Source organism: Erinaceus europaeus, chromosome 5 (genome assembly GCF_950295315.1).
Source record: "Erinaceus europaeus chromosome 5, mEriEur2.1, whole genome shotgun sequence".
Lineage (NCBI taxonomy): Eukaryota > Metazoa > Chordata > Mammalia > Eulipotyphla > Erinaceidae > Erinaceus > Erinaceus europaeus.
The window spans coordinates 38,396,710-38,413,200 of record NC_080166.1 but is presented as its reverse complement, the minus strand read 5'-3'; the positions used below and the strand labels follow the sequence as shown (position 1 = coordinate 38,413,200).

At 40.5% G+C, this 16,491-nt stretch overlaps 1 protein-coding gene across 1 annotated transcript in view; it reads left to right on the top strand.

The window, feature by feature from the left end:
• Positions 1–10,439, top strand: part of LOC103120485 (alanine--glyoxylate aminotransferase 2, mitochondrial) — a 39,093-nt gene extending 28,654 nt beyond the window's left edge. Inside the window, exons 6-7 of the mRNA XM_060191216.1 lie at positions 3,487–3,585; positions 9,573–10,439. Of these exons, the coding sequence (XP_060047199.1) occupies positions 3,487–3,585; positions 9,573–9,680 (207 nt within the window). The 3' untranslated portion in view covers positions 9,681–10,439. The remainder of the gene's footprint in view (positions 1–3,486; positions 3,586–9,572) is intronic.
• The last annotated feature ends 6,052 nt before the right edge of the window (positions 10,440–16,491 follow it).

The window sequence follows — 16,491 nt, the reverse complement described above, 5'->3', positions numbered from 1 at the left end:
AAGGACCATTATTAAAGTTTGCCAATCTCTTGCCCTTATCCAGATTTTGTAGTCCTTACCCCACTAGGGAAAAATAGAAATAGGCCAGAGGTATGGATCAACCTGCCAATGCCCATGTCCAGTGGATAAGCAGTTACAGAAGCCAGACCTCCTACCTATAAATATCTTTGGATATGGACTCCCAGAGAAGTAAACAGTAGGGGAAGTAAACCAGAGGACTCTGTACCCACATTCCACCAGGATTCAAAGCTTTTGTCACCAGAAATCTTGTTTTTATACCATCAGTGGAGGGGAAGTGAATCTGGAAAACATCAGAGGAAGCACAGTTTCACTTATCTGAAACAGAAGAGGGAAAAAGGAAAGACATTTGAAGTAGTAATAGGTGTAGGGGTGAACTAGAAAGGAATTGAAAGCAGGATCATTGAAAAAAGTGGGAAATATATGTACATATATACATATAGATAGATAGTTAAAGAATCAGCCTATATCACTGATCTTGGAAGAACTACTATAGTCTCCAGTGGAGGGTATGGACCACAGAACTGTATAGAATTATACCCCTGTGTGGTCCAGGAGGTGGCACAGTGGCTAAGGCACTAGACTCTCAAGCATGAGGTCCTGAGTTCAATCCCTGGCAGCACATGTACCAGAGTGATGTCTGGTTCTTTCACTCTCTCTCCTATCTTTCTCATAAATAAATAAATAAATAAATAAAATCTTTTTTTAATATACATATATATTTTTTACTATTTATTTATTTATTCCCTTTTGTTGCCCTTGTTGTTTTATTCTTGTAGTTATCATTGTTGTTGTCGTTGTTGAATAGGACAGAGAGAAATGGAGAGAGGAGGGGAAGACAGAGAGGGGGAGAGAAAGATAGACACCTACAGATCTGCTTCACCACCTGTGAAGCGACTCCCCTGCAGGTGGGGAGCTGGGGGCTTGAACCAGGATCCTTCCGCCCGTCCTTGCGCTTTACGCTTTGTGCCACCTGCGCTTAACCCGCTGCACTACCGCCCGACTCCCTTAAAATCTTTTTTAATAAACAATTATACCCTTATTATCTTAGGATTTTGTAAATTATTAAATGACTAATAAAAATAAAAAAGATAAATTCAGATGAAAGGGAGAGATACAAATGAAGAGAGAAAAAGAGATAATATGTAGTCCCACTTTACTGCTTCTCCCTCTGTAGGTGAGGACCAGGAACTTGAACATGGGTCCTAGGATATGATAGTGTGCACTCTTGTAGGTGCACCACCACCTAGCCCCTCCAAGTGTTTTCTGTATGACTGGTTCTTCACAACCGACCAATGCAAAAAAAATTTTTTCTTTTATTATTTCCCTAACTGTGAAACTTTAAGACAAGCAGAAGGCATGCAAAGGCCTCTGGGAGGTCTAGTCTCATTCTGTGTTCAGACACTGACTCTGAACCAGAACTGAAGGATTTGGGGAATGAATCCCATCAGATATTATGAGGGGATGAGAATGAATCATAGAGCTGAAAAGGAAGCAGCTAAGAAACACTATAGAAAAGAATGAAGCCATAGCACCTCTAGTGCCTCAGAGGGACCACAGAACCTAGCCCATGAGCCAGGATCAAGCTTTACACACTAAAATCAGTGAGCCTATGGTCTTGTCAACATTTCCATTTTATAAATAAAAATAAAAAATAATTTAAAAAATTAACTAATTAAAAAAAAATCATAGAGCCAGGTGCTGCACTGATGCTCACAAAGTCTGTGTTACTGGAGCAGTCGTTTTCAGCCCAGTCACCTGAGAAGCAGTTTACAAATACAGAGGTCTAAACCCTGCCCCAAATATATTACACTTCAGTAGATCAGTTGGAGGCTCATTTAGTTTGAAAAGAATTCCAAGCCATGTAGACACACAAATAGACTCACCTTGAAAGGACTTGGTCAGAGGGAAATATTTATAATGACAGGTTGCTTTGTTTTGTTGTTTTGCTGTTAGTATGCTTCTAATTCTGCTTCTAAAACCCCTTCTGTTTCATTGGTTTAATCCCCCCTGCTTAACACTGTATTCTATTTACATAACCACTGTTAACTAAGCACCGCCCTGCCTGCAGGGCATTGGTTTAATCCCCATTGGTTCAAGATGTCTTTTTGCTCCGCCCCCTCTCCTAGTACACCCTGATTTCCACCAGTCTTTTTTCGCTCCACCCTCACTACATCACATCCTGTTTCCACCCTACTTGGCAAGTATATATAAGGACAGGATTGTGATTAGAGATAGCTTAGATTGTGCTGCGTTGCACATGAATAAAGACTGAACTGCGTACCACTCAGCCATGAGTCCCTGGTCGTCTCTCTCGCCTGCCCATGAAGCTAGCCGGGCAGTTTTGCCACTAGGGTTATTGTCAGAGTACTAAGCCTGCACAACTCCTCCACCATTCCTGGAGATATATATATATAGAGAGAGAGTGAGGGCCAGAAAGAGAGATGTGGGGATAGAGAAACAGAGAAGGAAAGACACCACTGTCCTACTGCTTGTGAAGCTTCTTCCCTGCAGATGCATGATATTGTGTGAGCTCTACCAGGTGAGCCACCCTGTACTCACAGATTCTTAAAACCAGAGACCCTCAACAACTGTTACATAAACTATTAAACCCCCCATAATAAAATTCAGAGGAAAGATGAGTTTAATAAAATCTATAAATTAGAAAAACAGACAGACTCAGAAAAGGCACAAATTCCCACCTGGTATTACCAAAGGAAATTGACATGTCTGGGCCCTTGAGTGGCCTGCTTCAGGCTCTTGGTTCCTAGATTAAGTGTTTATAGGGGGTAGGGAGGTGATAAATACCACAGCAGGAAAGATGAGGGCAATTTTTTCCCAGCCTAGCTGCTCATGCAGTACGTGGCTTAGGGAAAGTTTAGGGTGTGTCCTTGTGCAATTCCTGAGCCATTTCCTGGACTTTGAAATGAGCTCTTTACACACAATGCCAAGAGTGGGGGAGAATTATCAGACTATAAAGCAGACTCCAAGTTTAAATCTTAAAGGGTAGCCAGGGTAGTCACCAGCACAGCCAAGATTCAGGGGCCATCTGCAATCAACTTCAGTTTGTCTTTAGGAAACTGGGATAAACTGGAATATAAACAAGTATTTTGGGGCCAGGTAGTGGCCAGACACCTGCAGCCCTGCTTCACCAATCTTGAAGCTTTCCCCCTGCAGGTGAGGACTAGGGGCTTGAACCTGGATCCTTGAGCACTGTAGTGTATGCACTTAAGCAGGTGTGCCACCGCCTGACCCCATAAACAAGTATTTTAATAAAAAAATCCCACCCCACCCCCAAAATAGCCCAACTCAACAATTAAATCTGGTTCAGCTTTGTTCAATCATATGTGAAGATTAAGAGAAAGAAATGAACATTTGTTGCTTCCACTGTCTTTTTTTCCCCCCTCTTGGAAATAATGCCTCTCATTCAAATACCAAAGAGAACATATATGTTAACTGTATTTGCAGACAAGCCGCCAACCTCTTCCCCGTGAAGAAGTAAATCAGATCCACGAGGACTGTAAACAAATGGGGCTCCTAATTGGTCGTGGAGGCATCTTTTCCCAGGTATGAGAAGGGCTGGCTTTTGCATATTGCTTAAGGTAAGTCTATCCCTCACATTCCAATGTTCATCACAGACCTTAAGGCATTTTTCAAAAGAAGGTGCGATGATGCTCTTGGGACACTAGGGGGCGCAGTATTAAATGGTTTGTTTATTGAAGCTCTGTAGGAAATGCTAACAGGACAGTTTCACCAAAGCATGATGTACAAACTGGAGGAGTTATAATGCAAATCCTAAGAGATCACAGGAACCGTATAATAAATAGTTTACCCCACATACTAATTAATTCTGAAACCATAAGAGCAATCTGTTCCATACTCAACTCAGCCCTGGGCACTTTTGTGAAACCCTAAAGGACTTAAGTCTTAATGGCTCTGTAACCAGGAACAATCTGACAGTACTGTCAGGCCATGGTGACCCTGCGGGACAGGTAGTGACCACTCTGGTCTGGTACCAAAAGCAAAAATGAGAGTGGCAGAAATCAGTCTTCACCTTCAGGCTAGATGTTCTCAATCCTTTCTGGAAAAATCCTGCTCAGCTTCACAGTCAGGACCCTTCCCCATAGGACCCTCACTAGGATTGGTTCTGAGACCACCAGCATTTAAGAATTGGGGTTGGTGACAGCCTGAGAAATGGCTCAGTGGATAAAGCTTTAGACTGTCAAGCATAAAATCTGTAGTTTTCCCAGGCTACATGCCAAAGTAATGATCCTCCTCCTCATTCACCTCCTACTTCTCCTTTCTCCTCCTCCTCCTCCTTCTTCCTCTCTCTCTCTCTCTCTCTCTCTCTCTCTTTCTCTCTCCTCTTTCAACTAGTAAAATAAAAAGATAAAAGTTGTGAGGAGGAAGAATTAGGGTAGGGGCTATAGAAACAGATCACGGGCTGGGGTGGGGGGGTTGGGGGAGGTACAACCAATTAACGCATTACCCAGGGACAAGATCCTGCTCCTCATCTTCAAGAGGGAAACAGATTTGCAAGTGTCTCTCTTTCTCTCTCCCTCTTCCTTCTCACTTTATCTCTGTCCTGTCAAGCAAAATAGAAAGAAAAAAATGGAAAAATGACTGAATGCTTAGAGTAGTGGATTCCTAAGTGCCAGCACCGAGCTTTTTTAACTGCCACCAGGGTTATCACTGGGAGTCAGAGAAAACAGGAGCTGTTGGGCAGGCTCTCTGTCTAACCTCAATAGACGCCACATCCAGCCACCTTGGTTCAAAACATGCATCTCTCTCCTATTCAGGTCTAGATTTTTCTCCTGTACCCAAGTCTAGATTGTTCTCCTGTACCCTTGATATTACCTCAACCTTCACACAAGGAAATATAGACATACACTTTTCTAGTTTCAACTTTTCTTCCATTTGTCCTCAGCCTATAGCAGAAAGATTTGCAGTTCTCCCTGTCCAAAACACAGCAAGCAAAGCTAGAGTGAGCACATTTGCTGGGCTATACATGATGATATATATATATATCTTTGTCATAAGAATTTTTCTGTACAATCCAGAGTAATTTAGTGATTAAAAAATCCTGAGGGACTGGGTGGTGGTGCATCTGGTTGAACTCATATGTTACCAAGTACAAGGACCTGGGTTCAAGCCTCCAACCCCCACCTACAGGGAGGAAGCTTCCTCAGCAGTGAAGCAGTGCTACAGGTGTCTCTTATTTCTCTCCCTTTCTATCTCTCAATTTCTCTGTCCTATCAAATTTTAAAAAATCAATTAATTAAAAAATTAATAGACCTGACCCCTTATATAGACACAAACAGTTAATTGTCTCTTTGCATAGTTCTTTATCAAACAATCAGGCACACAGCAGCAGTGATGCTAAAGCTATAGTAATAAATAAGATCCCATCCCTCTCTCCATGAGTGAATGAGAAATACATATAGATAGTAAATTATAGTACAATGTAGTCAGTTCATTTATAGCTATACAAAGGGATATTAAAGGAGGAAATATAGGCCAGTAAAATAACTCACTTGGATAGTATGTTGCTTTGTCATATATGTGGCCTGGCTTTGAGCTTGGCCCCCACTGCACTGGAGGAAACTTGAGTGTTGTGATCACTCTCTTTCTCTCCCTGCCTCTCTACCTTTCTGTCTCTATATAAACAAACAAGGAGGAAATAGCTAAGACTCTTAGGCCAGTCCTCCCAGCTAATCTGAACTTTCAGGAATGAGATAGGGGGACTTGATTCAGTTAGTTGAAACTCTTAACAGAACAAAGGCAGAGAGCTCTACCATATGAATGAATCCTTCCATCTGAATGTCTTTGGAGTCATACTGTAGTTGTTCCAAAGATTTCCAGACTAACCTAAAAGTTTTGGATTTACCAAAACTTTATAATTTCAAGGAAAATTCCTTACAATAAATCTAACACATATGCATGTATACATAATTATTCATGTAAATGTATGTATCATATCTCTTCTCTATAGAACCTTGACTCCAAGTTTAACCAGACAGATTATGGCACAGTGAAAAGTAGAACTTGGGTTTCATGATTCAATCAGCCATGGTTCTTTTATGAGCACTGAAAAGTGGAGTCAACAAACTATAAAGCTTTCTGACTCCAGGTTTAATAAATAAAAATTTGCTTGAGTATAATCCTGACCATTCATTAATGTAATGTATGGGACTACTTCTATGTCACAACATTTAAACTCATTAGTTGCAGAAGGCTGGGAGGTGGTACACCTGGTAAAGCCCACACATTACCATGAATTCATTAGTTCAACAGGGATGTATGGCCATAATCCAAAATAGTTACAGATCTTTTTCAGAAAAAGTGTGTTAACTCTTAGTCTAGGATACCAGCTAATCTGATCCCACTGAGAAAAATTCAGGCATCAAACTATTGAATATAATGCATCAATTAATTGTAACCTTCTATTAACCTCATGTTCTCCTTAGCTTACAAATATCTTCTTTTTCTTTCAATATTAATGAATGTGATAGGGTTGAGAGATGAGGGGAGATAGGAAGAAAGACACCTCAGACCTACTTCAATGTTTGTGAAGCATCTCCACTGTGGATAAGGGAGTAGGGGCTTGAACCCCAAGTCCTTGCACACAGTAATATGTGTTCTTAACCAGGAATACACCACTGCCCAGCCACCAGCTTATAAATACCTCAAATGCCAACTTCTACAGATGACCAAGTTGGGATGGATTGATTGAGGGTCTGGAAATATTTTACATTTCACCTTGACTACAGTTCTTAGGAACTTCCTATTCTACCCATCAACCACGTATTCCTTCTTGCTGATTCTCTTTATATACATAATAAAGCTCTTCCTGGTTCTAAAAAAGGAGGAGGAGGAGGAGAGGAAGAGGTTGCTTCAGTGCTATAGCCTCTCTCTCTCCCCCCTCCCTCCCTCCTTGTCTATTCTTGAAAAAAAGGAAAGGCAAAGGGAGAAAGAGAGAGAAAGGAAGAGAAAAGAAGTCTGCTTGTTTGCAAAGTAACTTTCCCCCTAGGAAATATCAAGGTCTTGATTGAAAATTTGGGGGCTGAATAGTCTTGCTGATTCTCTGAGCCCTCTGCCAAGGATACAATAATAAGATGTGGTAGCAAAGGAGCTTGTAGGAAAGATACTACAGGACAGATTCTGAGAAGCATGTGGCAAGATTATCTATGAGAAAGATGAGAAATATCAGAATTGAAAGAGAAAATTGAGAAGAATAAAAGTTGAGAATGGAAGCTGACAGGGAACAAGGAAATTTTTAGGAAGCAGCAGAAATTAGAGACCTTGTGTGTCTGTCTATCCAGTGATATAAGAGGAGTCACTTTTCTTTTAGCTTTTATTTAAGTTGCAGAGAAGCAGCTCAGTTAGAACTGGGAGCAGGGCTGGGACTTGTCAGTGTGGGTGCACAGCAGAAAGGTAGGAATGCAAGCAAAGTGTGGGGGCTGGTGAGAGAGTGGCTCAGAGGATCTACCACATGCTCTGAGCTGGGAGAAGGGCTGATATCACAGGGTATCAGAAATTGTGCTACTTGTGGTGAAGGAGGAAGCACAGGACACTAACTTTGAAGGGAGGGGTGCAGAGAAGTGAGTATGAGTGTACTGGGATTGCTGGCAATGAAGAAGTAAAGAGCTAGTTTGTGCAGTTGCATACATGGACACAGAGATCAGCCTCGGTGATGGCAGAAGTAGAGCAAGAGTAGATGCCTAAAACCACAGCAAAATTGGCTTGGAGGGCCAGATGACAAGAACAAGGGTTAAAAGCAGGTGGGATGGTCCAGGAGGTGGCACAATGGATGAAGCATTGGGCACTCAAGCATGAAGTCCTGAGTTCAACCCCCAGGTGCACATGTACTAGAGTGATGCCTGGTTCTTTCTCTCCTCCTTTCTCATTAATAGAGAAAATATTTAAAAGAAAAAAAAAGCAGGTGGCAACAAAATTTTGTGCATAGACTGGACTATGACTGACCTAGACACAGCATTAAGGGAGGAAGAACACACCAAAACATAAGGGTAATATGAGAAATATTATAAAAATGAGTCTTTTGTGTTATTGTTTTATTTTTACAGTCGGGAAAGCATGCATGATTTCACTTTTAAGCCAACTTTTTCAAAGAGAGAGAGAGAGAGAAGACAACACCTGAGCCACCCCTGGTGCCATGACATCGTCATGTGGTGCTGGGGTTCAAACCTAGGATTAGTACATAGCTAGGCATACACCCTACCCAATGAACTATCTCTCCAGCCCCCAAAACCAGATCTTGGATTCTTCCTTTAGTGCATTTCCTGAAAGTCATGTTTGAACTGGTTCTTCTTCTTCTAGCATTTGCCAGTTTGAACTGGTGATAATCCCTCACTTTTTTTTTCTTTTACTTTTTATTTATAAAAAGGAAACAAAGGAAAACCATAGGATAATAAGGGTACAGCTCCACACAGTTCCCACCACCAGAACTCTGTATCCCATCCCCTCCTCTGACAGCTTTCCTATTTTTATCCCTCTGGGAGTATGGACCCAAGGTCATTATGGGGTGCAGAAGGTAGAAGGTCTGGCTTCTGTAACTGCTTCCCTGCCAAACATGGGCATAACCAGATCGATCCATACTCCCAGTCTGACTCTCTCTTTCCCTGGTGGAGCAAAGATTTGGGGAGGTGAGGCTCCAGGACACATTGGTGGGGTCATCTGCCCAGGGAAGTCCAGTTGATATCATGGTAGCATCTGGAACCTGGTGGCTGGGAAAAAAAAAAAAAAAAAGTTAACATATAAAGCCAAAAAAAACCTGTTAACTAATCATGAACCTAAAGGCTGGAATAGTGCAGATGAAGATTTGGGGTTTCTATTTTGAAGAGATAGCTAGTAGGCCTATTTTAGTTATATTACAAAGACCCCATGACTATACTAGTTTTTTCCTGAGTCTGACATCTGATATGCTGGTGGACCCAAGTTGTTGTCTGGGGAGATGATATCACGGCTGGAAAAAGGACTAGAAAGCTGGATCAGGAAAAGAGTAGCTCCCTAAAATGGGAAAAGTGTATAAATATTGTTGACTGTAAACCTTATCGATTTGATCTGGGACCCATATTCAGCTTAGAAGCCTATGTAACCTCTTCATCCCTGTAGGTCTGAGCTCACATTATATGGTCATGAGTAGGAACATATCCAAGCTGCCCCAATTTCAGGACCCATCTTTCTCTGTTGTCCAGCCTCCCTTTGGAGGATGGAACATTCTCTACCTTGTTGATCCACAGAGGGCAAGGTCCTATGGGGCCCTACAAAGGGGTCCATTGTGTTGTACCTGATGGAGATGACCAGTGACAATGGAGAGAGGGATCTATTCGAGGTCTAGGCCCATCATGTCTGTTTGGGAATCTCAGGACTCCCTGACTAGGGCCCCAGCTGATTGGGTGGGCTGATAGTAACTAAAGAGTCATGGTTAAAGTATGCCAGTCTCTTGCCCTTATTCAGCTTTTGCAGTCCTTACTTTGATAAGGTTAGCTTTGGAGTGACCTAATCCCTCACTTTTTTTCCCTTTGTCTCCTCAGACATTTCGCATTGCTCCCTCAATGTGCATCACTAAATCGGAAGTTGATTTTGCAGTAGAAGTATTTCGTTCTGCCATAATCCAACACATGAAGAGAAGAGATAAATAACTATTTGAAAAAATAAAATTAGCATGAGCCTCAAGAATTTCCCAAGGCCATGTGAAATAGCTCACTTGGGCAGTGTGCTGTTTTACCAAGTGCACAACCCAGGGTTTGAGCCTGGACCCCTGCCACACTGAAGGAAGCTCCAGTGCTGTGATCTCTCTCTCTCTGCCTCTCTACTTTGTCTCTATCTAAAAATAGATGATTGATAGATAATGGATGATGATAAATAGATAGATGATAAATAGATGATGGATAGATAGTAAAAGTTTCCTAAGAATTAGTGAAAAAAATCCCAGAACCATTGGTATGAATTATCAATGTCTATAAATTAGACTGTCTGCCAGTCATTTCTATGACTATAACTTCTATTACAAACCACTATGCCTCACTCTGAAAATAAAGCCTAACTAGTCTAGGTCATTTACAGTAATTTGCAGTGATTGGTCTACATACAATATGTGACATATTCGTTTGCACCGTGAATCCCTAGGGAAAATCTTTTTAATGGAGGTATCTTCTTTCAGTAAGGGCTTCTGTACCCTTCACTCTTAATCTATAGAAGAAATGTCTTCTTCTTGCACTGAAGCATCATATATTATGATGGAATTTCTCAAACCACCTTAGCTATTTGAGGACCTTGAAGACTAAGATTAATAATAGAGATTGGAAGGTAGAAGGCAAATGAATCACTGACTCAGTCCTAGAGTCACTTTACCTTAGAAATTCTTGTATACAAAATAATAAATTCTCTGTATTTCATAAGTCTTTTTGTTGTCTGTTTTCTGTTATTGCAACCGAAAGTATCTTAAGAAATGATTCAGACTTCCAGGAGGCATGGCCACGGAGTAACAGGGATCGGATCAGATCTCCCCAAAAAAAAAACAACAAATAAATACAACAATAGACCTAAACAGAATCCACAAACTACAACTGAAACATCACAGCCTCAGAGAGAGAAATAGATTTAATACTTTTGGCCCAGACCATAGTGCCAAAGTGTAAATATTTTCTTTAGCCTAAGAATTTAATGCTTCAGATTTGTAAATGACTGAACTCTGAAACTGGGCTTACACTGTTCAGAGCTCTAAAACTGTTATCTGTATATAAGCTTTTTAAACATCTTAGTTAACTACAACTTTAGGCCAGATAAATCAAAACCGTTTGGTCCTGTCAATATCTAAAATACAGAGATTATCAGATACCACTAAAGGGCATAAAGTGCAGTGAGGTTAAGTATATTACTGTAAATGTTAACCATTCAATTTTCATAGAAAACAAAGCCCTAATCAATGTGGTTTTAATAATTATTGCTATTCTAAACTCTAAGATTTTAGTCTTTCTTTTTTAATATTTATTTATTCCCCTTTGTTGCCCTTTATTGTTGTAGTTATTGTTGTTATTGATGTCGGCGTTCTTGAATATGACTCTCCTGTAGGTGGGGAGCCGGGGGCTCGAACCAGGATCCTTACGCCAGGATCCTTACACCGGTCCTTGCGTTTTGCACCACGTGCGCTTAACCCACTGCACTACCCTACTCCCTGACTTTAGTCTAAGACTACTGCATTCTCTTTTAATAACCTCATTTTTCCTACTCCTGGAACTATGCCTGTACTTCTTGATATTTCTCTGATTCCTTACTCTGATTCTCTCTGATTCCATATTACTTCTGTTGAAGTAAAAAAAAAAAAAAGAAAGAAAAAAAGAACACAAAGTTAAACTGATTAATAGTCCTCTGTGATAAGACTTAGACCTAATAAGCCTGGAATCCTAGTAGAAGTGCCTAAAGAAGGCATCACAATTCTCTAATGGATCAGACATAGACCAAATTAGCTTGGCAATCTAGCAGAAAGGCAGATCCCAAAAACCTAATTCTGATTGGGAACAACAAATAACATTCAATGCTCAGACAACTGGGAGAAAGTCTAAGATCATCAGATAAAGAGAGGACTACAAAAGTTGGAGATTTAATAATAGCCTTTTTGGTCAGTATCACATTAACCTATCATCTGGGGCCCTAGTGATGGAATCCTTGGATTCCCACACAAATATGAGGGGCCTAGACCTCTAATGGATCCCTCTCTCCACCATCACTGAATATCTGGAACATCATCATAAACCCTCGTTTGGGCCTTCACCGGACCTTGCCCTCACCATAAAGCAGCAATGGTAGGGACTGTTCCAGACTCCATAGGGAAGCTGTGGTATCTTGCCCTGCCACTTGATGAAGACTGGTCCTAAAATGAGTGCAGTTCCCAGCCATGGCCACGAACTGTGAGCTCAAACCAATAAGGACATAGAGGTTACACAGGGTTTTTTTTGTTTCCTGTTCTTTAATCATTTTGTCCTACTTTGTGTCTTGACACCTTTCAGCCACCAAGTAGCAGAAGCTATCATGATTCCATCCTGACTTCCCTGGGCAGACCACCTTACCAATTTGTCTTGGAACCTCACTGCTTCAAAGCTCTGCCCCACTAGGGAAAGATACAGAAATGACTTTGGGATATGGATCAACCTGTCAATGCCCTTGTCCAGTGGAGAAGCAATTACAGAAGCCAGACCTTCCACCTTCTGCTCCCCATAAAGATATTTGGTCCATATTCTCAGAGGGATAAAGAATTAGAAAGCCTCAAGGGAGATAGGGGAGATGTGGAACTTTGGTGGTGGGGATTGAATTATATGGAATTGTACCCCACTTATCCCACAATCTTGTCATCATAATTATGTCACTAATAAAAAAAAAACTTATGTAAAACAAAACAAACAAAAAGAGAGAGATAAATAAACAGGCTAGGGGTATGGATCAAACTGACAATGCCCATGTCTAGCAGAGAAGCAATTACAGAACCCAGAACTCCCACCTTCTGTACCCCAAAAACAATTTTGATCCATACTCCCAGTAAGGGAGAAATGATTTGGGAAGATGACCAGAGAACTCTAAACTCCAACTCCATCAAGAACCAGAGAAGGAAAAAAAGGAGGGACATTTGGATGTAATAATAGGTATATGAGTGTCTTAGAAAGGAAAAGAAGATGGGACTCAAAAGAAAGAGTCCAAATGTTGGGGCTATGTGTAAGCTTGATAGAGCCTAGGGAGAACTCTACCATCCTTGGATGGAGGTCTGAGAAGATACTCTCTTGGTTAGTCTCTCTCAACCGAGGTGAGCAAAAGGGGAGAAACTCAGACTTAGTTCTTTCCTTGACTCTCAGGCCCACAGAAACCCCAATACTTCTCCCCATTAACTGCAGGCCACATGGCTGCCTACTTTAAGATTCACTTACTCAAAGTCACCTTACCTTCTGATCACAGAAGAACACACCTTATCACACACTCCATCATACACCTCAGACCCCAGACAAGAGAAATTCCAAACTATATGGCCTTTTGATATCCATCTTCTGTCTCACCCTGCTGGTTTAACCCTTATGCTTCTTTCAAATACCTTTGGATAATTAAGTTGCTTGTGTCATGGAGAATAACTGTCTTGTATTTCATCAATTCCTGTCATATCAGCCCTCTACCATAACGGCAAGCTGATCTTTAAGAAACCTATAATTTCTGACATATTTCAATAATTCCCTTTGTTTGGTTTTCTATTTAACTCATGTCCACCTACTAATAAACGAGACCTGAGACTTGAGATCTGAGCATGCTGCAACTCTCCCTGGTGTCTATATTTCGTGTCTCTTGCACGAGCGAGAAAGAACCAGTCCGTTACCTTTCCCCTGGGGATAACCCTGCCAGAGACCCCGACATTCAAATATAGACAGATGGTTGTAGAAATAGTAGTTGCCCCATATCTGAGACCTTAGGAGAGCTAGCAGCTTACAATTGGAGATCCAGAACTCTGGGGGTGGAAATGGTGCAGAGTTGTATCCCTGCTATCTTGTATTCTGTAAATCAATATTAATTCACTAATAATTTTTAAAAATGATGCAGAAATATCCTCAGATAACTATCCTTCTCTCTTCTAACAGCTTTCTCTAACTCCACAGTTTTCTTCTGTATTTCCCTTGCCATGATCTCACTCAGTTTTAGGAAATCTACTTTAAATTTTTTTGTTTTTATTATTGACACCAGAGCTATTGCTGGGGCTCAGTGACAGCAATATGAATCCACTAATCCCAGAGACCATTTTTCTCCCTTTTTTTTTTCTTTCTATTTTGTTCTGATAGGGAGAGGAATTGAGAGAAGTAGAGAGAAAGACAGACAACTGCAGACCTGCTTCACTGTTAACAAAGCATTCCTCCTGCAGATGGGAGTGGGAGCTCAAATCCAGGTCCTTGTGCATGGTAATGTGTGCACTTAATCAGATGTGCCACCACCCGACCCACCTCCATCATCCCACTCTGGACTAAACCTCCTGTTATGCCTATTGCAATGGTCTCCAAGATGAAATTTTTCTAAATTTTAATAATTAAAATAGACATTCACTGTATTTTCATATATATGTATACCTCTTCTTGTCTTAAGAGTTAAAAATTTTAAACTGACTTTTTACTTAGATTTGTTTAAAGAGACCTTTTGTATGTATGATAAATGTGAAATCAGTATTGCTTGCATCAATAGAATGTTATCATAAAAATAAAATGTGCATACAGGATTCCAGTTCTAGCCAACAAGGTTGCTTACACGTTATGTTTTTATTCAAAAGAGAAAGTTAAAAAATTTCAAGAGTATAAAGAAAACTTACAGAGATCTTCTCTTTTTTTTTTCATTTTAATTTTTTTTATTTAAGAAAGGATTAACAAAACCATAGGGTAGGAGGGGTACAACTCCACACAATTCCCACCGCCCAATCTCCATATCCCACCCCCTCCCCAGTAGCTTTCCCATTCTCTATCCCTCTGGGAGCATGGACCCAGGGTCATTGAGGGTTGCAGAAGGTAGAGATCTTCTCCTTAATACAAGCAGAAGAGTATCTATAGACCTAAAAAAGGAAATGACTCTCTTGGTGTGCAGTTTGACATTTAAGCTGTGTCTCAGTTTGAAACCATGTCCTGAGGATCTATCCTATGTCTATTTCCCTAACACAATAACCTCATGGCCAGATTTTTCTCTTCTGTTGCCTTCCACATGGTGTTTACTTGGATAAAACCTAATTGCTCCCATTGGCCTCCGGCTATGATCAAAGTCCTTTAACAAGGAGTTCTTACTCTCCAGTATCCAATATTTCAATAAAGCAAGCACCTTAGAAATGCTCTGTTTGGACTCAGTGGAAAAGTCAATAAATCTTCTATTTAATTACAGTAAACAACCATGGATATAACTTTAAGTTTATTTTTAACTTCATTTTGCTCCAAGGGTACATCAATATTTGCCCTTTCTACTTCCTCAGTTGTCTTGGAACAAGTGAACTAATGGATGTAAAAGTGCTTTACAGTTTACTGAACTATACAGATAGAAATTTCTCCCCTTCAAGCTACATTTCTCCTCTTTCTCCCACTGTTAAATCTCTTTCAAGAGCAGCTTTGTGTTCCAGTCGTTGCTTTCACCACCAGGACCTCATTTTTGCCTTTTATTCCTTGGAAACTGCCTTGTGACTACCAGTGACTTCCTTTAGCCAAAGTATCTCCTTTGTATGTTCTTCCTGAATACTATTAAGATTTCAGTTGTTTCTATAATGTGTTTCTCTGACTCAGATATCTTTCTTTTTTAAAAAAAATTTTTTTATTGTTATAATTAATATTGTTGTTATTGATGTCTTCATTGTTGGATAGGATGGAAAGAAATGGAGGAGGGGAAGACAGAGGGGGAGAGAAAGGTAAGACACCTGCAGACCTGCTTCACAGCCTGTGAAGCAACTCACCTGCAGGTGGGGAGTCGGGGGCTTGAATCGGGGTCCTTACACCAGGGTCCTTAACACCGGTCCTTTCACTTTGCGCCGCATGCGCTTAACCCACTGTACTACTGCCCAACTCCCAGATATCTTTCTTGACTCAACTACAAAATTTTCTCCTGAATAGAACTTTTTTTCATGCTAAACTCTTATTTTAATTTTTTATTATCATTATTTGTTTATTGGATAGAGTCAGAAATCAAGAGGAAGAGGAGAGATAAAGAGCGAGAGACAGATACCTGCAGCCCTGCTTCACCACTAGCAAAGCTTTCCCTCTGCAGGTAGGAACCAGGGTCTCAAAGTGGGTCCTTGAGCATTATAACATGTGCGCTCAACCAGGTGTGCCAACACTTGGTCCACACACTAAACTATCCCTATGTAGGCCACCTCATTCACTTCAGAAAGTCCACTTAACCTAACTATGCAAATGACATACAAATACGCATCTTCAGTATCTACCTTTTTCTGAGCCCTAGTTCCATGTTTCTAGCTCTCTGGACATATTCTTTTAAATATCATAAGAACACTTTAAATTCAACTCATCACACATAATATTTACTCCAATTAATCTCTTCTTGACTAATGTTACCTTTTTTGGCTCAGATTCACATTAATTTCTTCAGACTTCTTTAAGTTCTTTTTATAATTAAGTCTCATGAATTCTTTATCCAATATAACTTTTCTAACATGGTCCGTTTATACCAAAACTTTATTGATCATAACCTCTCCTGTGCTATTTAAACTGTCTCCCAAGCTGGTATTCTGAATTCCCACCCAACCTTTCCTCTACACTGATATCAAACTCACTTAAAGCATAAAAACGGTCACATTTCTCATCTCTTGAAAACTTTGAGAACTCCCTGTTGCTCATAAGACAAAGTGCAGAGTCTTAGATTTAGTCTTAGATTGTTATGGCATTCAAGAACTTTCACAATTTGCCTCCAAGCCACCTTTATAAATTCTACTCTCACTGTTCT